Source organism: Peromyscus eremicus, chromosome 8a, assembly GCF_949786415.1.
Source record: "Peromyscus eremicus chromosome 8a, PerEre_H2_v1, whole genome shotgun sequence".
Lineage (NCBI taxonomy): Eukaryota > Metazoa > Chordata > Mammalia > Rodentia > Cricetidae > Peromyscus > Peromyscus eremicus.
This window is the reverse complement of record NC_081423.1, coordinates 67,332,089-67,354,200: the sequence shown is the minus strand read 5'-3', so window position 1 is coordinate 67,354,200 and position 22,112 is coordinate 67,332,089. Positions and strand designations below refer to the sequence as shown.

At 47.6% G+C, this 22,112-nt stretch overlaps 1 protein-coding gene across 3 annotated transcripts; it reads left to right on the top strand.

The window, feature by feature from the left end:
- The first annotated feature begins 308 nt into the window (after positions 1–308).
- Dusp14 (dual specificity phosphatase 14) lies at positions 309–21,180 on the top strand. 3 transcript variants are annotated; one of them, XM_059269593.1, is made up of 3 exons: positions 309–413; positions 18,280–18,366; positions 19,898–21,180. In XM_059269593.1, the coding sequence occupies exon 3, from the start codon at positions 19,995–19,997 to the stop codon at positions 20,589–20,591; it is 597 nt and encodes a 198-aa protein (XP_059125576.1). In that variant the 5' UTR covers positions 309–413; positions 18,280–18,366; positions 19,898–19,994; the 3' UTR covers positions 20,592–21,180. The 3 variants fall into 3 exon arrangements, with proteins under 3 accessions (XP_059125576.1, XP_059125578.1, XP_059125577.1); XM_059269594.1 differs by lacking the exon at positions 309–413 and adding an exon at positions 9,318–9,633; XM_059269595.1 differs by lacking the exon at positions 18,280–18,366 and having other exon boundaries at positions 323–413.
- The last annotated feature ends 932 nt before the right edge of the window (positions 21,181–22,112 follow it).

Below are 22,112 nucleotides of genomic sequence, written 5' to 3'. Positions count from 1 at the left end.
TCCGCACCCGGGCTGGCTGTCTCGCGCAGGGGAGGAGGCGGGGGTGGCTGAGAGGTGGTGATTAGTCACTGACTGAGACGCTCACACCTTTTACCCGGTGTTTTCCTGCAGTTACCTCTCTGCATCTGGACAGAATCCTCGAACGCCAAGCCCAGAAGCCGGGCTGGAGGACAAAGCCGCGGCGGGGGTCTGCGAGCGCGTCCAGGTAAGCAGGCACCCGGGTCGGGACGCCCCGCCCGCGACGCAGCGCGCACGCGCAGCGCCCGGAGCCCACGCGCGTCCCCGCCGCGGGCCCGCGCTCGGAAGAGGGCGGCGGCGCGCCGGGAGCGGGAGGCGCGCGAGGCGGGCGGCCAGAAGCCGCGAGCCGCGTAGCAGGACGGACCCGAGAGTGGCCACCGCAGCCGGGACGCTCGGTACGGGGTGTGGGGGACGCCAGAGGGAGCCGCGTCCGCGCGACCCTCGGCTCTGCAAACTTTGTGCGGATGCCCGGCGGCCTCGGGGCTCAGGGCGGGTGAGGCTGGGGCTCCCGGACCTCAGCTGGCCGGCGTCAGCATGCACCCGCGACCGGCGCCGCCTGCCCCTGGAAACACTTGGCTTTCTGCGATGTCAAGTACTCAACTTGAGCGTCTCTCCGCCGTGGTAGATTGGTGTGCAGCGCTCACGTATGGCTCTTATTTCTCCTAAGTCTCCTTGCTCGGGAGCGAAGTTGAACTGTGCTGAGCTTGGGGTAGGGGAGGGAGCCGAGAGGTGTAGCTGCCTTACGTGGATTGTATAACTACTTTGTGTTGAACTGGATGTTGCCAGTGGCACCGGCTAATGTTGTGGTAACTGGGCATCTTGGAGGCAAGGGGAGGCGGGGTGGTTTACCAGTAGTCTCACTGTCTAGGGACACTAAAAACAACACCTTGTACTTTCCACTCAGGAGAGCCCTACGGCATTTGGCTTATATTCGCTGGTTAGTTTTCTGTGGGGTTTATAAGAGGTAGGTGGCAGAGCTGTGCTTTCCCGTTTTGCAGATGTAAAAACAGAGGCAAAGATTCTGATTCTTAACTGACTTTAACGAAATGTGGTCCAAGAGTTTTAACTCAGTTTCCTGCAATTCTTGCTCCTAAGTAGCCACTTCGAAGTTTAATGGGATACCGGAACATCCTCCCTGAGGTCAATGAAAGGTCAGAGAGGCCAGGGTCAGTGGTCTGCAGCTGCAGGCTTACGCCACAAATCTAAGTGTCCCTTGGAGAAGATGCAACTTTTTTTTTTTCTAATCGGTTGCTCTTTAAAAACGGGGGAACAAAGGTGCTGTATGTATTCTTTGCAAAGTTGCGTGTGTTTAGGGCTGCAATTTTGCCATTGTCTTTTGTGGACTCATAAAGGGCTCTTAGTCTCAGTTGCTTTGAGGAACGGAGGAATGAGGCTCCCCCCGAATGAGTAACCACGTCTTCCTTGTCAGAGACACCTTAAGAATTCACATCAGGTCAGATGAGGGCCGAGAATTCCCAGGAGGAGGGAGGAAGGAGCCCCGCACAGGCAGCTTGACACATGGGCCCCACTCCTGCCTCCAGCTCTGACTCACCTTCTGACGCTGGGGGAGGAGAAAAGCTGCTTGGTATTTTTGGCTTTCCCCCATAAAACGGGAGACAGTTGGCTTCATTCGAGTCTTCTCAGCATCCTTGTCGAGCGTGGCTGAGCTGAGTTCTCCTCGGAAATCTTTGCTACTGGCTGACTGCAGGTATGCATTCTGCGAGGTCCCTTAATCGAATAGCATACAGACAGACTCCTATCCTAAGAAATGGCTAGAGGCTCTAAGTCTGGGAAAACCTTCAAGACTTTGGGATTAAAATCATCGTTAAGAGAGAGTTCTTAGGTGTATGCCTTGGCATGTGGGGTTTTGTTTTAAAACAAGATGGATTCAAAATATTTTCTCAGCATCACAGGAAAGGCTTTGCTCATTCTGTATGAAAAGTTAAAAACTTTACAGATGAGGACCTTGTCTTCCTGTAATCATCCTCAAAAGAACAGCTGGGTGTCTTTCTGTTGGTTTGTGTCTTGTAGACTCTTCCCAGCATTTCATAGATGTGTATTTACATAAGTGATTTGTTAACAAAATTATTTTAAAGTTGACTGGTCCTGTTTATAGGGATTTGATTTCTAGAACAGGGAGCATTCTTTTTAAGTACAATTGATTGTGAAATGATGTCAGCTCTGATAGCCCCTTAGTCTTCTCCCAGCGACAGGCAAACGAGCCCTTCACAAACAACGTGAAAGTAATGGAATCTTTATGATGCCTGGCTTTACTCTCAGGTGCAAAATGGAAACTTTCCTATTAAAACCCAAACATGCACGACCGACAGCCGCGGATTGTCTTTGCTGAGAGAAGACACAAGAGGGAGCGGAAGGCTGGGAGAGTTGCTAAAGCAACCGAGGCGGCCTGGGTATAAACTTATAGAGCTGGCATTTAAGGTGGTAGCTTCATTATTTATGATAGCTTCACCGGGGCGACACAATAGAGAAGAAAACGTTAACGGGGGTCACGGTCAAATCGACGGCGGCAGGAAAAGGGTTCACGTTACACAATTCATGTCAGCATGTCACCAGTGCATGGGTTGACATAGCAAACATTTTATTGAGTAGTTTTGCTGTTCCAGAGGCACTGGGCTGAGTGCTGAGGTAGAGGGCAGATGAGGGCTCTGACCTTAGACGCTGAGTAACAGAGAGGACGTGTTCTTTCCCTGGGCTAGCCGGAGTGGAGAATGTCTGGTAGTCAAAGATGTATTTACTTAACCTTTTAAATGTGACTTACAAAGATAAAGGAATGCACTGAAAAGGTAACTTGATGAGTTATTTTAGTGAAAATGTAAGTGTAAGTAATCTCGTAGGCCAAGAAGCAGACTCCATCTACTCCCCCCCACACACTACTTTTTTCTGGACAGCCAATTACTATACCAGCTTTAATAGAAATAATCTCCTTTTTCTATGGCTTTAAACCTCCTAGGTACCAACCTCTGAACAGCTCAGCTGTTCATTCCTCTTTCACCTTGCTGCAACATTCTTGTAGGTGGTCTTGTTTGTCTGTCTGTCTGTCTGTCCGTCTGTTTGTTTGTTTGAGACAGGGTTTCTCTAGGTAGTCCTAGCTATCCTGGAAAACTCACTCTGTAGACCAGGCTGGCTTTGAACTCACAGAGATCTGCCTGCCTCTGCCTTCCAAGTGCTGGGATTATAGGCATGTGCCACAACACCAAGCTTAGATCTGTCTTTTGGTTGGCACTATATATACACACATATATATAGTGTGTATATTTATGTATCCACATATACATATGTATACATCATATACACACATACATATACATCATATATACACACACAGTACTATATATACAGACACGGACATATAAATAATTGTGTAAATTCATGTACTATAGTGTTTAAATTTTTATTTGTGTATTTTTATTCAGTGGCATGTTTGTCTATGTACTGTATGTGTGCCTGGTGCCCAGGGAGGCCAGAAGAGAGTGTCAGATCCCTAAGACTGAAGGTAAACGGTTGTGAGCTGTCTTGTGGGGGCAGGGAATTGAACCTGGGTCCTCTGTCATAGCAGCCAAGTGCTCTTATCCATTGAGCCATCTATGATTTTTAAAGCTTCATCTATATTGTTTGAGATTGTAGTTGATTTGTTTTGGGGTGAACATACCTCAAACTGTCTGTCAATGTTGATGAACACCAGGATTGTTTGTGGCCCTGGGCAATTATGAATAGTGCTGGGTCAGATGTGATGCTCCTTTCCCAATTTACATTCCTCCAGTGCCATCCGCCTTGAAGTCATCGGTTGCTGTGTTTGCTGTTAACCACAGTTGGCTTGGCTGTTTAAGTGAATAAGGGACATGGGGTGGTTCCTGTTGTGTCATACACCAGTGTGTTTATGTGCATGGTGGTTTACCTGCGTGTATGCTTGTACACCGCATGCCTTCAGAGGCCAGAAGGCATTGGAACCTCTGGAACAGCAGTTAGAGACAGTTGTGAGCCACCAGGTGGGTGCCAGGAATTGAACCAGGGTCCTCTGGAAGAGCAGCGAGTGTTCTTTTTGTTTGTTTTGTTTTGTTTCTAGACAGGGTTTCTCTGTGTAGTTTTGGTGCCTGTGCTTGATCTCACAGAGATCCACCTGGCTCTGCCTCCCAAGTGCTGGGATTAAAGGCGTGTGCCATCACCGCTCAGCATAGCAGCTAGTGTTCTTAACCACTCAGCCATCTCTCCAGCCCTGCTAATGTGTTTCTATTTATTCATGTTAAGTTCTATGGTTTTAGTCTGGCAGTGGTGGTGCACACCTTCAATCCCAGCATTTTGGAGGCAGAGAGGCAGGTGAATCTCTGAGTTCAAGGCCAGCCTGGTTTACAGAGTGAGTTCCAGGACAGCCAGGGCTGCACAGAGAAACTCTGTCCTGAAAAACAAAAACAAAAAGTTCTGTGGTTTGGGTTGACATATCATTTAAACACAAAAGACAGTTTTCCCACTGTACTTAGTTGAAAAATACTCAACAGAATCTCTCTACTGATTTTATTTGACAGTTTATAGTTACAAAAAAATTACCTATGCAAAATGAGGTACTAAAAATAGAAGTCTTTTTTAAAATTTCTTTTTCTTTTTCTTTTTCTTTTTTTTTTTTTTTTGGTTTTTCGAGACAGGGTTTCTCTGTGTAGCTTTGCGTGCATTGGTGTTTTCCTTGTGTGTATGTCTGTGTGAGGATGTCAGGTCCCCTAGAAATGAAGTTACAGACAGTTGTAAGCTGCCATGTCAGTGCTGGGAATCACCCAGGTCTTATGGAAGAGCAGTCAGTGCTCTTAACCACTGAGCCATCTCTTCAGCCCCAAAATAGAAGTCTTTAAAGGCCTTAAGGGACTCCTACTCCTGGTGAATGCTTGCTTTGTGCCCAGCTCTAAAGGTGGAGTTCAAAGTGTGTGAAATGGGCATGAACTCAGACCCATCCTTGGTCAGGGACCCTGAGGACAAGGACAGATACACTTGTGTGCATGCATGTCACTAAGAGGCACAGAACACAGCCGCACACAGCGCCTGCAGGAATCAATGGTACACGGTTGTCAATCTAAGTTTTTCTCTCACTCTTCCTTCGTATGTAAAAGCAACTTAGAATACACTCGCCACAGAGATGTCCTGCTTTCGGAGCACACTTTGGCCAGGCTTTGGTTTGCCTGTGTTTGGGTTTGCTGGCGGGAGTTAAAGTTAGGGATATGTGGGAGGAAGGAGAGAAATGAAGTCATCACAAGACATGTACTAAATTCTGGTCTGCATTGAGTGCTTGTTACATCTCCTCTGTCCTAAGAGCATAGGTTCCAATGCCCTACCAGCTGACCCGGGAGACTCTTCACACAGCCTGAGGGATGATGCAAGAATGAGTTCAGAGTTCCTTTCCAGTTCTTCTTTAAGGCATCTTAAAAAAGGCACTCTATTACGGTGCTTTCGGTTTTTATTTACATATGCCACAAAGACTTTTTTTTTTGCTTATTAAAGTTTTCTTTTTTCAGATCTGGCTTTCAAGAAAAGATGAGGGGGAGGAAGGGAAACCCCCTTGGTGCGCTTTGATAACCTTTGACCCTGCAGCTGCTGCCACTTGCCAATGAGGCTGGCTCAGCTCCTCTGAGCCCTTTAGTGGTGACACTGCTGACAGGGAGCATTTCTTGTCCAGTTTGTCAGCTCTTCACTCCTCCTGCCATCCCATAGTCTCTGGAGGAAAGGGCCCTTTTGAAATCCATGCCCAGTCAGGTCCCAGATTGATGGCCTGTGACAGGCTTTTTTTTTTTTTATAAGATTATTTTCATATTTATTTTTGATTTTGAGGTTTATTATGAGATTATATCATTTTTCCTCTCCCTTTCCTCCCTTCAAGCCGTCCCATATCCCCCTCCCTGCTTTCCCTCAAATTAATGACCTTTTCATTGTTGCTACATGTGTATGTGGATATGTATACACACATATGTTCCTAAATATATTCTGCTCAGTCTGTACGCCATTACTTGTATGTGTGAGTTCAGGGCTGACCTCTGGGCACTGGATAACCAGTTGGTGTGCTCTTCCCGTGGAAAGACTGTTTCTCAGGCTTTTCTGACTCCTTGATCTTGGAGTTTGTAGCTGTGCAATGAGACAACTTTAACTAGAACATTCACTTGCATGGCAGAGAGGGCATGTGAAGCTCCAGCCTTCCTCTCCTTGGGGGCAAAGGGGGGGGCCCGCAAAGGAGGTGGTGGGTGTGAGTTTGCCACAGGTGATTAGGACACACTGGGGACGACATTGTCCTCATACAAATTACGTATAAACTTGAAGTGTTTTTGTTTTTGTTTTTGTTTTTTTTTCCAATGAAGAATTCAGCCAGGTGTGGTGTCCCATTTTTATATTGCTGGCACTTGGGTGGTGGAGGCTGGAGGATCAGAAGTTCAAGGTCAACGTCTGATAGCAAGTTTGAGGCTAGCCTGGGCTCAGGAGACCCTGTCTCAGAAAACAAAAGGCACTATCAAGTCGAAGCCCTCTTGGACCCCTTCTCTTCTTCCTCCTTCACTGAAGCAGTGTCCGCTATGAATTCCATAGTTTCCATCCACCCTGTTTATTTTCTTATTCCACCCTGTTTATTTTCTTATTCATGATATTGTGTGTGGGGCTCACAACAGTCTGTAACCCCAGTTCCAGGTAACCTGACGACCTTTTCTGGCCTCTTCACATCCCTGATGCACACATATGATCCACAAAGGCGTGTAGGCAAAACACACCTACACATAAAACAGTTTTTAAAAATTAAGAAGGAAAAATGGAAATTAACTTGTCAGCACTCTTTTAATTTGGTATAAACTCCATACACACACACACACACACACACATACACACACACACACACATACACACACACACACACATACACACACACACACACACACACACACACACACACACACACACACACACATTGGGTCAGGTATATGATAAATCCGTGGAGGGAGAAGGGTGCAGCTTGCTGCTGGGGTTTTTAGGACTCTGATCTGTCCAGTCGCACATCAAAGGGTAAGCCGGCCAAGGAGTGATCACTAACTCTGACAGGCTTTCTTCCTGAGTTCTGAGTTCTAAGTTCAGAACCCTTTTGTTTCCTTAAAGTAATAGTGTGAACTTTTGGGGACCGAGATCTCGGGAGGACATCTTCATTTTCTGGTCCTGCTTCTCAGGGACAGTCCCAACTTGGTCAGCTTTGAGGACTTCTGGGTTTTTCTCTTTTTAAAGCACCTCAGCATTATGGGCTGTTATTTAATCATGTTTACATTCACCAGGCATCTGTGGTTCACATTTTTTTTCTTTTTTGCTATTTCTATAAGGTCCTAAGGTATTATTTACATAGGCTGTTGCATAGATTATTTCAAGTTGTCAACAAACAGGTGTGGATGTCTTCGTGGGCTCTCGTCAGCATCTCAGTGGTTCAGTGTGTATGTCTTTTCACAAGGAAAAGACGATTCTGGCAGTTTAGGACTTTGAGATGTTAAAATCTAGAGCTTAGAGGATATGAACACACACTGACCTTATATTCCTTAATTCTTTCTCACTGGACCTTTTGGGAGTCTTTAGAATGGCTGGTCTGCTGTGGTAGGGGTTGAGTAACAGTCAACAGTGCCCAGCTGGTGGCAGGAGGTCCTGGTCCCAGAGGGGTCACTGGTGTTCTCTGTAGAGGCTGGGAAAGCCTCTTCACCCTCCAGTTCCCCTCTGGTCCCTCATCTGGGAACCACAGGAGAGTGATAGCATCCTTCTGCCGCTCTGCAGGCTCCAGTAGCTTCTGCAGGGGGACAGGAGCTCGTTTGCCTCGGCAGGTGAGTGAGCAGCACCTCCCGTACTGGAAATTGGATGTAGATCACCTGGCAGCTTGTGACCTGCAGAATTTGATCTGTAGTTGTTGGGATATTCCCTTAAAGTCTGCATTTCTGTCAAGTGTGTGGAGGGGCAGTCCTGCTGGCGTTGGGACACACAGGGAGTAGCAAGGGGCAGTAACAAAGGGCCTGTGGTCTGCATCTAGAATCTGGAAATGAGGGTCTTGAAAGGCAATAAGGGGGGGGGGCTGGTAAGATGGGTCAGCAGATAAAGGTGCTTGCTGCCAAGGTTGAAGACCTGTGTTTGATCCCAGGAACCCACATGGTGGAAAGAGAACCACCTCTTGACCTCCACACGTGTGCCATGGCATGTGTGTACCCAGACACATGTACCGTACACAAAATAAAATAGAATTTTAAAAAGAGTGAGGCAATAACGACAATATACCCTTAATGGATTGGAGAAAGAAGCATGTTAGTCTAGCCTATGAGACTCCAGCTGCCAAGATCTGGATGTGCTCCCGCGAGGCCCTTGTCCTGGAGGCTTGGTTTTCAGTGTGGCCATGTTGGGAGGGTGGAGCTTTGAAGATATGGGGCCTACCACAAGGTAATTAGGTCACTGGGGCAGCACCCTCAGATTAGGGATTGGTGCTATTTTAGAGTAGGCTCTCTGGAGGGTGAGTTGTCCTGGGGAGTCAGTCTGGCCCCTTCCTGGTCTCTGGCTCTGTTGCATCATCCCATGTCTCCCACCTTGATGCTACCACGTTGTGATGTGGCTAGAGGCAGTATGGATGAAGCTGGCCCCACATGTGAGCCACATAAACCCCGTTGAGGGGATTACTGAGAGAAAACCCAGGGCTTCGTGTCTATCAAGCGTGTATTTCTACCCCTGAGGTGTATAGCCAGCCCTTGACACAGCACCCAGCCTCCGGTATTTTGTCACAGCAGTAGAAGATGTACTGCTGTAGCTCCCTCAGGAACGACTGGGCCTTGGGCATCGCTGGCTGATTTGACTTGGCTTTAATCATGGGTTCCTCCTTCACGTTGCTACAGGATCTGTTGTTTGCATCTGCCATCTGAGTCACTTAGTGTTTGTCTCTTCCCATTATTCGGTTGTGTTTAGAATGTCATTCCTTTCGTCATGGTGATAAGATTTTTGACAGCCTTTTTTTGGGGGGGACAGGGTCTAATGTAGCCCAGGCTGTCCTTAAATGCACCATGTAGTCCAGGCCTTCAACTGCTGGCCCTCCTATTCACCTCCCAGATGCTGTGATTGTACGTATGGCCACCACGCTCTGCTTTCCCGCACCCAGGCCATGGACCTTGAATGATCTGTTCACAGATTCCTGTAGACCAAGAACCCAGACCTTGTGGGGACAACTTGTATTTGCGTCATAATGGCTAGGTCCTCGGTGGGCAATTAAAGTCAGGAGTGACATGGGGCCTGGGGCTAGGCCCGTGCTCAGGTGTCTGACATATCTAGTCACTGATCAGCCGGGACCTCCCCTGGGCTGTTGGTTGGAACGCCTACATATAGCATGGTAGCTGTTGGACTAGTTTGGGCTTCCTCACAGCATAGCACCTGAGTTCTAAGAGCAAATCCTGGTTAGAACCTCACCTTGGAAGCCTCATGTCTGTTGTGTTCTTTTATTTTATTTTTTTTGGTTGAGGCCTTCACAAACCTCTGGGTTTCTAGGGACATGAGCCCCACCCTGGGAGAAATGTCAACATTATGCTTTTGTTAAATAACTCAGTAAACACTGCCCTATGAATGAATGACCGTGAGGTAAGCACCGAGCTGGGTGAGAGTCACTGTTGTACAATGTTTAGTTGTGTTGCTTTTGTTTATGTTGCATTTGTTTAACTCTGTGAAGCTATGATACTGTGCCTGTCTAAAACACCTGATGGTCTAATAAAGAACTGAACGGCCAATGGCAAGGCAGGAGAAAGAGTAGGTGGGGCTGGCAGGCAGAGAGGATAAATAGAAGGAGAAATCTGGGAGGAAAAAAGAAGTAGCCAGAGAAGGAGGAGGATTTCAGGGGCCAGCTACACAGCCATGGAGTAAGAAACAAAGAAAGGTGTACAGGATTAGAGAAAGGTAAAAGCCCAGAGGCAAAAGGTAAATGGGATAATTCAAAGTTAAGAAAAGCTGGCAAGAAACAAGCCAAGCTAAGGCCGGACATTCATAATTCAGAATAAGCCTCCATGTGTGATTTATTTGGGAGCTGTGTGGTGGACCCACAAAAGAGTAAAAACAACCAACAAGTCACACTTGAAACCTCAGTTCCAGGTTAGGCTTGGTGGCGCCCATCTGTAATTCCAGCACCTGGGAGGAGGAGGCAAGATCTGGGGCTCAAGGCCAGTGTAGGCTACATGAGATCTTGTCTCAAAGTTAAAAAGATAAAAAAGAAGATTCTAGCTGGGTCTTGTAATTTAGGTCTGTAATCCTGGCAACTGGAGAAACTGAGGCAGAATTGCCATTTCAAGGATTGTCTTGACTGCAAAGTGCGTTCTAGGTCAGCCTGAAGAACTTAGACTCTGTCTGTCTCAGATAAACAAAGGGCTGGGAAATTAACTCAGTGGTAGAGTGCTTGTATGTATGATGTTTGGTTCCGTGTACTACAAGAAAAAAAAGTTCCAGGTTACCCTACGCTCCTGCTGAGTACAGCCCTCATCTCACATAGTTGCCTGTGGTTTTTCTTTGTAATCCCAGCTTGCACGACCGATGGATTTACCATACAGAACCAAAACCAGTTTTTGCTTTTTGAATCAGTCTCACACTCTAGCTCATTCATGCTGGCCTGGAACTCACAGCAGTCTTCCTGGCTCAGACTCCTGAGTCCTAGGATTACAGGAATGAGATAGTATGCCTGGCCTAGAACCAGACATCTTCGGATTTGTAGATCCTATCACTATTCTGGATTTTTGTCTCCCTGCTCCCATCAAACGCAGAGCCCATCTCCTGCTCTGGGCTGTGGTGTGTTCTCCAGTCGCATTTAGCTAGTATCATGCAGTGGGTTTAGCACATGTGTCCACACAAGGTCAAGGAGATGCTCAGCTGGTCTCACTACACAGGCAGTTGCTTGGTAGGTGTCTCACACTCAGGGACTGTTGGTGGCTCAGCCGGGTGGAGCTGTCTAAAGTGTTCTGTTGGTTTTCATTTGGATTTTCTGAGATGGTATCTCACACTAGAGTCCAGTCCCTTGGTGCTCACTGTAGCCTAAGCTGGCCTCAAACCCACTGCAATCCTCCTGCCTCAGCTTCCCAAGTTCTGGGATTACAGATGTCTTTAGTTTAGTTTAGTTCCCATGTACTGTGTGTAATTTGTCCTCATCCGAGAACACTGTTGTATCACTTCAGTAGTATAGAGGAAAAAACAAAATGGCCTCACCTCCTACCGTACATAGACTGTCAAGGTGCCCCACTCAATCAGCTCACTTTTTACAATTAAAAGCAACTTGTGGGTATTTTATTTCATTTTACTTCAACATGAATATGACACCATAGTTATTAGAATTGTATTAATGTTCTGCCAAGTGTTTCCTTAATGAAAGATTATCAGTCATGTTATGATTTTTAGGCTCAGTGTGGTGGCCCACGCCTGTAATCCAAGCTTTTGAGAGGTGGAGGTAAGATGATCAGGAGTTCCAGGTCAGCGTCAGCTACATAGTGAGGTCAGGGCTAGCCTGGACTACCTGAGACCCTGCTTCAAAAACAAACAAAGTGACTCAACTTTTCCTTCAGTGGTGCACATTTGTGGTTTAATGGTGAAAATAAGTGAGAAAAGCTTACTTTTATCACTCTTATCCCTGTGTAGGCTAAAATGCTTCTGTTTTAAAAGGCGTGACCTTAAGGTTTCATCGTTTGTTTTTTACAGAACTAGATAGATGCTTACTAGGAGGCTAAGATGTGACTGCATAGCTTTTTGAGTATAAAGTAACAGTGTTCCAGGGGCTGGAGAGATGGCTTAGGGCTCAGCATGCCTTTTGCTCTTGCAGAGGACCTACCTGCAGTTCCCAACCCCCACCTCTCTCTAGCTCCAAGGGGATCCAATGCTGTCTTCTGGCCTCTGTGGTCACTTGCATATACCCACACAGACAAATCTCCTGTGTGTGTGTGTGTGTGTGTGTGTGTGTGTGTGTGTGTATCCTTTTAATTTCTATAACATACATACATATAACATACACACACTGACATATATGTGTGTGTGTCCATATATATCCTCTTCCCACCCCATATGTACTGACTCTCTGACATTCCTAAAGCTACAGTTATTTTATTATTTTCTTTATTTAAATTTTAAATTAAAATATAATTACATCACTTCTGCCTTCTCTTTCCTTCCTCCAACCTCTCCTATGTCCCATCCCTACTCTCAAATTGATAGCCTCTTTTTCTTTTAATATATATATATGAACAACTATATAAATACAACCTGCTGAGACTGTTTTTGTTTTGGGTGTATATGATTTCAGGGCTGATCACTTTGTACTGGATTACCAGTTATGGTACTCATCCCTGGAAGAGATTATTCCTCTCTCTCAGCAGTCAGTCATTAGTTGCCTGTAGGTCTTGGTCTAGGAGTGGGACCCTGTAAAAACTGCCCCCTCCTCATTAACATGCCTGTTTAGTCATGGTTCACATCTTGTTTATGCAGCCATTTTTTTAATGGTTTTTCAAGAGAGGGTTTCTCTATGTAGCTTTGGAGCCTGTCCTGGGTTCTCTCTCTGTAGACCAGGCTGGCCTCGAACTCACAGAGATCTACCTGCCTCTGCTTCCCGAGTGCTGGGATTAAAGGCGTGCGCCAACACTGCCTAGCTATAAAGCCATTTCTAAGAGAGGTAGTCACACAGCAGACTTCCTGGTCCTCTGGCTCTTAGAATTTTTCTGCCCCTTCTTCTTTGATGTTCTCAGAGCCATAGATGCAAGAGCTGTGATACAGATGTATCCACTGAGGCCGGGCTCCCTACAATCCACTGATCTCTGCATCGTGTCCAGTTGTGGTTTTCTGTCGTGGTCTCCATTTGCTGTAGAGAAGTATCCTTGATGAAAGGTGGCAGTCACATTCATCTGGGGGTATAAGGATGAGATTTAGAATGTAGTAAGGAACTAAACTGGCCTAGCAAAGTGGTGGCAGTAGATTCTTTTCTAAGGTCCATGACTTCACCAGCCCTGGAAGCTGGCTAGGTTTCCAGTGCCAGGCATGGTTTCCTCCTGTTGAGTGGGCCTTAAGTCCAATTAGACAGCTGTTGGTCGCCACCAACGTGTGAGTGAGTGCCACTTACTGCACTTTTATGGCTGTCTTGTCATGCTGGTCATTGTTGTGGTTCACTGGTGTCACTGCTGGGTAGGACTGTTAACTGCCTCCCTCCCTGGGCAGCTTGCATAGGACTTTCTGGCATTATGGAAGCTAGGCTGCAGAAAGGAGGCTTCCGGGGCAGATCCAGCTCAGTAGTCTGAGTGCTGTGTCCGAAACGTGTGTTATCTTCAGCAACAGGGGCTTAACTTCAACCTCCGAGAGGCATCCAAAGGCAACAGCAGGAGTCTGTATTGGTTTTGGAGTCATTTGGACCCTGACCAACAACTTAAAAGATTTCTTGTGATTGGTACCCGTTTTGTAGAATATGGTTCTTGTGGGGAGCATTGTCAGCCTAAGTGACAGAACTTCATATATATTATGTATATGATATATAGGTATATGTACACATATATAACATGTATATAACATGTATAGTATACACACGTATATGTGTACACACACACACACACACACACACACACACACACACACACACATATACACTCCAACTCACCCCATGGTCCCAGCTAGGAGTATTTTAAACCATTTGGCAGGTCACTCTAGCTCTCCTGCACCAGGGCGGCCACTTTCTGCATTTTCAACATGAGAAAAAGCAAACAGCGGCTGGGATCTTTACTCCTTTAACTGCTGGGTCTAGTGGCTGTCAGCATTGAGAAGGAAGGGCAGCGTTGGTGACACTCGTGTGGATGCTCTGAACGGGCCGGGACTCCCAGCCGCTCTCAGCCACATTGGCACTGATCCGGGTGTGGATTACCAGTGTGTAACCACAGGACAATTCTACATGCCCAGAGCTGTGCGTGCCAGGAGCAAGGGCAGCTGTTACTAGCTGGTGTGTTACTAAGATTACGGACAGGTCCCTGCGAGACACTGACACTAACTTGGTTGGTTCCTAGCGCTTGATGCTCGTTATTCTGAGGCCAGGGCGTCAGTAGGTTGCCCTGGCTGTTTCTGAACTTGCTGCCATCCTTCTGTGGCTCCTCCTGAGTGCTGCATCATCGGCATGCACTGTGCCTGGCATCCCAGACATCCTTACACCTGATTTTTCCTGTTTTGTTTTGAGATAGTGTGCTATGGCTGATCTGAACTTGCTATGTAGACCAGGCTGGCCTTGAACTCAGAGACCCGTCTGCTCTGCCTCCCAGTGCTGGAATTGAAAACGTGAGTCAAAGACACACCTTCCGTGTTCGTCTTGGGACAGCTCTGCTTTCGCGCCTCTGGTGTGCTGTTAACGTTAACCTTGGTCAGGAACCATTTTCCCCTCCAAGAAGAAAACGCATCTGCACCGCAGCTTGGGAAGGCTGAGGTGGACACCACGGTCAGCACCGTGGAGGCTCCCCTAGGCCAGTGTGCGACAGTGGAGGGTCCTGCTCACTCGGCCCTGGGGCGGTCCTCGATCCCGCACACACGGGCCAGACTTCCCGTCTGCCTCCCAGCACACATCTGCTAAGTTGATTTTATGTGCCTAAGATGTCATACCTGTGGGCTTTTATATTCTTTATGGTTAGGGTCTGCCATTCTTAGAACTGGGTCAAACCAGGCTGCTTCTGCCCACCCCCTTGTGTCCCTAGGCCGTGAGGAGGGTTCTGCGCCCTGGGGGGGGTGCAGGCTGTGGCAGTCCTCTGTTCTGGACACTAGGTGACAAGAGGAGGAGCTTAGCCCGTCTGGGCTCAGGCTTGTCTGTCAGTGTTTAAAGGGGTCCTCCCTGGCTGCTGCCGTCAGGACACTGTGACACGGGTGGAGAGGACATATCGTCCCACACAGTCCCACAGAGCGGCAGTGTGTGGTGCAGAGCTCGAGGCTGCTTTTTTTTTTATTTATTTTTTTTTAGCTTTCCTGGCTTTGCCTTCTCCAAGTCGCAATCACCCCGCCCGACACAAACTTGTGTTTTCCAGCCTGTGAGGGGCAAGGGGACGTGTCAGAGAAGCGTCTGCCATACCTGCCTTCTGAGCACTCGCTGGCAGAAGGTGTTTTTCTAAACCTTGTAGCCAGCTTTGGCGTTTTGGAGCAGGTTTGCTGGCACAGGACTGGTGGCGGCGGTGGCAGCAGGAACGGAGCATCGTGTCTGCCTTGCTTGGATTCTGCCTGGAGGGCACACAATCTGTCCTCCCAGTCCACGCTGAGCGCATGAGCAGTAACAGGTGAGGCCTGGCCTCCAGCCTGCCTCTGCACAGCCCAGGACCCCGGAAGACTATCTTACGGAAAAGGCCTCCAGCCTGGGCACCCAGCCCAGGAGGGCTGGTAGCCTCCCGGATGGCAGGATTATTGGGGAGAACACAGGCTGAGTCCCTCCTAACTAGGCAATGAGATAGCCACGTGGAAATTTGAGTAGAGAGTCCTCAGTGCTTTGAGTTTGGCATTTATTGCCACAGTGACTTTTGTTCTTTAGAATTCTGCCGGGGGAAGACCTCACAAGCTGCTGGCCTACACACCTTTTACACCCAACACATACATCTCCTTACTTCATCACTTCCTCTGCCTCCGCAGGATGCACTTGTACCTGTAGTCCTCTGCAGACCCCTGTGGCATGGCCCAGCTCTTGGTGTGGGAGCTCCAAGGAGGGGCAGCATTGTGAGCATCTCAGCCTTAAGGGGGTGTCCTGGGTAGTACCACGTGGCCCCCACTGCTTCAGCGGTTCTCAGACTGCCCGACCCACAGCAGCAGCACCTGGGAAATTCAAGTTCTCCAGTCCTACTCAGAACCACAGCAACTGGGGCCCAGTGGTCTGAGTCCTAACAAACCTCCCAGGGGGATTCTGATAGGAAAGTCACTGCACTGTGACAAAACCGAACCTGGCTTTGGGATAGTATAAGGTCTCATGGAACCCAGGCTGGCCCCTGGGTTGCTACAAAGCTGAGGATGATCTTGAACTCCTGGTCTTCCTGCCTCCACCTCCAAGTGCTGTGATTACAGGCATGAGCCACTTATGTGTATGATTATTTGTACCATTGCCTGCCTGGATGGATAAGTGTACGTACATATGTATGTATGAATGCACTGTGTGTGTGCAGGCCTGGTGCCCACAGTGGTCAGAAGAGGGCATCATATCCCTCTTAGAACTGGAGTCAGGTTTGTGAGCTGCCTTGTGGGTACTGGAACTGCACCCTAATCCCTTGCAAGAGCAGGGCGTGGAGCTCTTAACTGCTGAACCGTCTGTCTAGTTTCCTGTGGTGTTTTTATGTTGTTAACTAACACCACAGCTCATGTGTGGAGGTCAGAGGACAACAACCTACCATGTGGGTTCTGGGGAAGGAACTCAGGTCCTCAGGCTCAGTAGAAAGCACCTTTACCTGCTAAGCCACCTTGCCAGCCACAGAACTAATTTTTAAAAATAATTTATTTTTATTTTATGTGCATTGGTGTTCTGCCTGCATGGATGTCTGTGTGAGGGTGTCAGATCTTGGAGTTATAGACATGTAGCTGCTACATGGTTGCTGGGAATTGAACCTGGATCCTCTAGAAGAGCAGTCAGTGCTCTTAACTGCTAAGCCATCTCTCCAGCCCCTCAGAACTGTTTTTTTTTTGTTTGTTTTGTTTTGTTTTTGTTTTTTTCTTTTGCTGGGGTGGATCTGAGTACTCACACATGCCAGGCCATAGAACTAAATCCCAGCCCCTAATTTTTCTTTTAAATTACTTTATTATATTCTCTTTTCTTTTGTTGTTTGCCGCGGAGACAAGGTCTTGCTGTGTAGCTCAGGCTGTCCTTGAATTTGTGATCCTTCTGCCCCAGCTTCCTAGTGCTGGGATTATGGGTTTGCCTCACCGTGCCCAGCTTTCAAAACTGTCTGAAAGTGTTAAACCTCCATACCATGCAATAGTCTTTACTCCTGGGTATTTAACCAAGGGAGGACACTTGTGCACGCAGAGGTCTGGCCCTGAACCTTTGTAGTGCTTTACTCACAACAGCCTTAAGCTGGAAACAACCCAGTACTCATCAGTAGGTGAGCAGATAAAGAAACCACATGGTGTATTTACTCTGCAGAGTACTCAGCAGTAAAAATGGAGTTATGCCCAGCATCGCTGATGAATCTCCTACTATGCTCAGAGAAGCCAGACAACCCCAAATTTACAAGACTCTTATAGACAACTTCAAAGATAAGTGCGGTGGCACATGCATGTAATCTCAGTACTCAAGAGACCGAGGCAGGAGGATGGAGAGTTTGAGACCAGCCTAGGCTACATAGGTGGTTCAAGGCTAGGCTAGTAGTTAGCTAAGGCTGCCTAGTAAGATATTCTCATTCTCTCTCTCTCTCTCTCTCTGTCACACCCACACCCATACTCAAAACCCAAAAAGTAAGATGAGGGTGGAGGGCAAAGATGGATTATAAAGGAACATGAGGATGTTGAGTAGGAGGAGTGGGTATTATTTTGAAGGTCCTATGTCTGGAGTGTCTGTGTCAAAACTATCAAGTGGCACATTTGGTGGTTATGTCAGTTTACACATCATGTACATGTGAGCCAAGCTGTAACTGAACATGTACGTGTGACATTTATCTGCGTGGGAGGGAAGCCCTTTCTGGAGACAGTTATGGTGCTTGTCGGGCTACGGAATGGACAAAGGCTCGAATGGGGAAGAGGATGAACTTTCAGCTTGCTCTCCTGAAGAGTGGGGCCAGCTGTTGGCACTGCTGGCCGTGGCCCTGCCGTGACGCTGTCCTGGACCCATGTATGAAGACAACGCTAACTCCACCCCACCCCACCTTGCACTTCTGTGCCCCGCGTCATAGCTTATCATGCCACCTGTTCTTGCCTCTCTGTTCTTCCTGCTGTGACTTCAGGTCCTCATGCTCCTGGGGTGACAGCAGGTGCCCAGAGGCTGTGGCTCAGTCTTACAGAGGCCGGGAGAGCACTCTGTGACGCCTTCAGTGGTATCGTGTGATGTGGTCCCTGAATTACCTTTGTCTCTGTCATGGTCAAATCTGTAGCTAGTGCTTGCAGACTACGGGCTTATGTCTCTGAGACTTAGCAGGTATATTCCTTCAGTCACACCAAAAATGTCCAGCAGACCCCTGCTTTCAAGATTCATCCCAAATTTGATTTTAGCAGCAAGAACCCAGGAGAAATCGCAGGGGCCTTCCTGACTGGCTACATCTTTGCCTCTTTGTCTTCCTACAGATCTGATTTGTATACACTGTAACCACTGTTGACCTAAGACCGTCTGGATCCAGACCAAGGGCTCCGGCTCACTGGGCTCCTCAGCACGTGAGTACCATGGTGATGCCACTACACGAGCTGGGATGTTTGTCTGGCTGAGCACCCCGGTTTCCCATGGCACCAGGCTGCTGTTACACACTTGTCAGGATGCACCAAGTATGAACCATGTTGGTTTGGCAGTGAGAGAGTGGTATGTCTGCAATCTCAGGAAACCAAATTACAATAATTATCTTTTCCTTCTTGAGACATGGTCTCCCCGAGTAGCACAGGCTGGCCTGGGACTCGCAGTCCCCTGCCTGGCATGTGCTACCACGCCCAGCTCAATAATTTCCTCTTCTGTTGTTACAAATATATGCGGATATTTTATAATAAACACTTTACTCATGAGAAAACACAGACTTCAGATACTGAACTAAATTTAATGTTAATTCCAGCACATCCCTGGACCCAGTAAAATTTACCTGGGAGCTTAGAATTGGCAAAGGAAGATAAGGTTATTATTTACATTACCCAGGGTCAGCTCAGATAAATTCCCATTTAGCTGATGGACAGTAATAAAATTTGAAGACCATGCATGACCTTTAAAGCTGAGGGTTTAACTCTCTTGGTACTTATTAGCATGTTTGAGGCAGGCCCTGCTTCTCTCCAGCACTGTATACATACAAACACACATGATTGTGCCTTCAAATTGCCTGGGATTATTTTCATGGGAAGGCCACAGTAGCTTTCTTAAATTTAATCGGACTTCCAAAGTATTCATGTATTATAAAAATTCTAAGAAATAGGTATCTTGGGGCTGGTGAGATGGCTCAGCAGGTAAAGGAGCTTGTTGCCAAGCCTGATAAACCTGAGTTCGATCCCTGAAACCCCTGTGATGGAAGGTGAGAACCGACCCCCCACAAGTTGTCCTCTGACCTCCACATGCCCCTCATCTATACACACAGACACCCCACACAAGAAGTAAATATAAAAAAAGGATTTTTAAACAGAGAAGGGGGGTGGCTTGGCTTTTTTATTGTTGCTAGTTTTGTTGTTCCACGAAGGCGGTTTATTACCTACCTTGTCTGATGGGGCATCTCTTTCCTACACCTTCTTCACAAGGTCTCCATGTCCAGAATTAGGTTTAGGAAAACATGGGGTGAGGAGCACATGATGCTGGGGCTCTGGAGAACCACATTTCGGATTTCTGGACAGGGATGGCAACTTAGTGATGAGGCGCTTGCCTAGCCAGCTTGAGTCTGGGTTTGAGCCCAAGGCTGAGAAATCAAGGCATGCCCCTCCTTCAGGAGGATTCTGCCAGATGGCTCTTCAGGAACCAGTTAGGCATGTTTTCTGTCTTTAACTTTCCTAAAAATAGGGTGACTATTTCGGGCTTAGTTTTATATTGATTTTCACATATTGGCATCGCAGGCTACATTTCCTAATAGTCAATAGAAAATGATTTATATATACTTCCTACAAAGAAGGCACTCTGCCTTAAAAAATAACTTCCTAATTCTTCCCCTTCCCCCAAGCACAGGAGGCAAGCTGTGGTAAACACATACCATGTAAAGTTCTGACAGAGACCTGTATCTTGCAGGAAGGAGGCTGCAGTCTTGAATTCCCCGGTGGAGGACGGACTCCACCATTCTCTGGTCTTGCCCCCTGATGAAGAAAGTGTGACTACCGGCATCTTCATGAGCTCCAGAGGTCACAGCACGCTCCCACGGACTCTCATGGCCCCTCGGATGATTTCCGAGGGAGACATAGGAGGCATTGCTCAGATCACCTCCTCTCTCTTCTTGGGCAGAGGCAGTGTGGCCTCCAACAGGCACCTCCTCCAGGCCCGGGGCATCACCTGCATCGTTAATGCTACCATCGAGATCCCCAACTTCAACTGGCCCCAGTTTGAGTATGTTAAAGTGCCTCTGGCTGACATTCCTCATGCCCCCATTAGGCTGTACTTTGATACCGTGGCAGACAAGATCCACAGCGTCAGCAAGAAGCATGGGGCTACCTTGGTGCACTGTGCCGCAGGGGTGAGCCGCTCGGCCACTCTCTGTATTGCGTACCTGATGAAGTTCCACAATGTGTGCCTGCTGGAGGCATACAACTGGGTGAAAGCCCGGAGGCCTGTCATCAGGCCCAACGTGGGCTTCTGGAGGCAGCTGATAGACTACGAGAGCCAGCTCTTTGGGAAGTCGACGGTTAAGATGGTACAGACACCCTATGGCGTCATTCCAGACGTTTATGAGAAGGAGTCCCGACACCTGATGCCTTACTGGGGGATGTAGTGCCGCCACAGCCGGCCTCCACAGCCCCTCAGCAGTACCAGCATCTGCCACAGTCTTCTCCCCTCTTCCTCTCTCTGGTTCTCCCGCGAGTGTTTCGACACTGGGTGTTCGGGTTTAGGAGACGCGGAGGGGAAACAACACACATTGCTAGTGACGTTTTTTTTAAAACTAGCATTTTGAAATAGCAAACATGAAAATCTTTAACTGGCCTTTAGTCACTGACAACAGCTGGAACAGTATAGGATGATACTGTTCCAGCTTTCCTTCTGGCTCCCAAGCCTTTTGGAGCCTTGGCAGGTGCGGGAGGAGTTCATTGCAAAGATCACTTTGGGCCCTGATTAACCCTCTAGAGACCAGCTTTGCCCATGGCTGCCAGCTGGACAGATGTGTAGGGGATATCAAGGCCATGTCAGTCTCTACTGGATTAGCCTGGTCCTTTCTTTTCCTCTGTTATTTAGCGATTCTGTAAGTTAAGTTAACCGTTGTGATTTAGTTGATAAGTGGTTATGATGAAAACTGTTGTAAAGACCCTCTTGGAATCAGTGTGCCCCGGGATTATATTAGCATTATTTTTAATAAATCTATCTGCTTAACATAAGCCCTTCACTAATCATTTCCAGTGTGTGTGTGTGTGTGTGTGTGTGTGTGTGTGTGTGTGCGCGTGCACGTCAGTGGAAGAAATTCTCCAGACTGTTCAACTGTGGCCATTAGGACGGTCACAGTCAGTACTTAAATTAGAAACCCCAGCGGAACCACGTCAGCATTTCACACCCTTGCAGACGAGCAGAAATCGGTATCATCCGCATGTGGGAACCGTGTAGAGTAGGTGCGTCCAACCTACAGCTCATGAGCAGCAAGATCCCAGAATAGCTGTGAATGCGGTCGGTCCTGCACTGTAGCAGACAAATGACATGTCACGATGTCAAAAGGTCGGGCACCCCTGGTGGCAAGCACACATGTGGATAAAAGGTGTTGGGTTCCATTTTGCTCGGTAAATCAAAGTGTACCCAAGTGTCAAGTCCACCATCAGAGAAACAGACATGCCTCTGCTCACCTAGTGACATAAAACTGTCTATAGCTAACCTCAGCACAAGCAAAGAGCAATGGCTTCCCTGAGCTTTGTAACTGCTCACTGTTCGTAATAAACCTGCTGGCACAGCCCATCAGGGAAGCAGCAGCAGTTTAACAAGCTTCCCTAGGTGGCTGCTGAGAGGCCAGGCAGCCCCTGTCGGAGGGGAGAGCCGGTCAGTGCTTCTGCATTTGATTTGCCAGGTCGTGTGTTCGGGAAATGGTTTTCTGGCTTTCTAATCTGTGTTAACAAAATACAGACATAGTCGGTGATGTAGATAAATGAATTCTATCTTACAAATTTTACCTGGTTAAGGGCAATGCTTTTCCATCAAAATTTTACCTTTTCTTGGTTTATACTATTTATCCACCCTTATATGTACACATTATCTAAACAGGAAATTTTAAAACAGTTTCTCTGGGAAATCAGAGGTGCATACATGCAGCATTAGC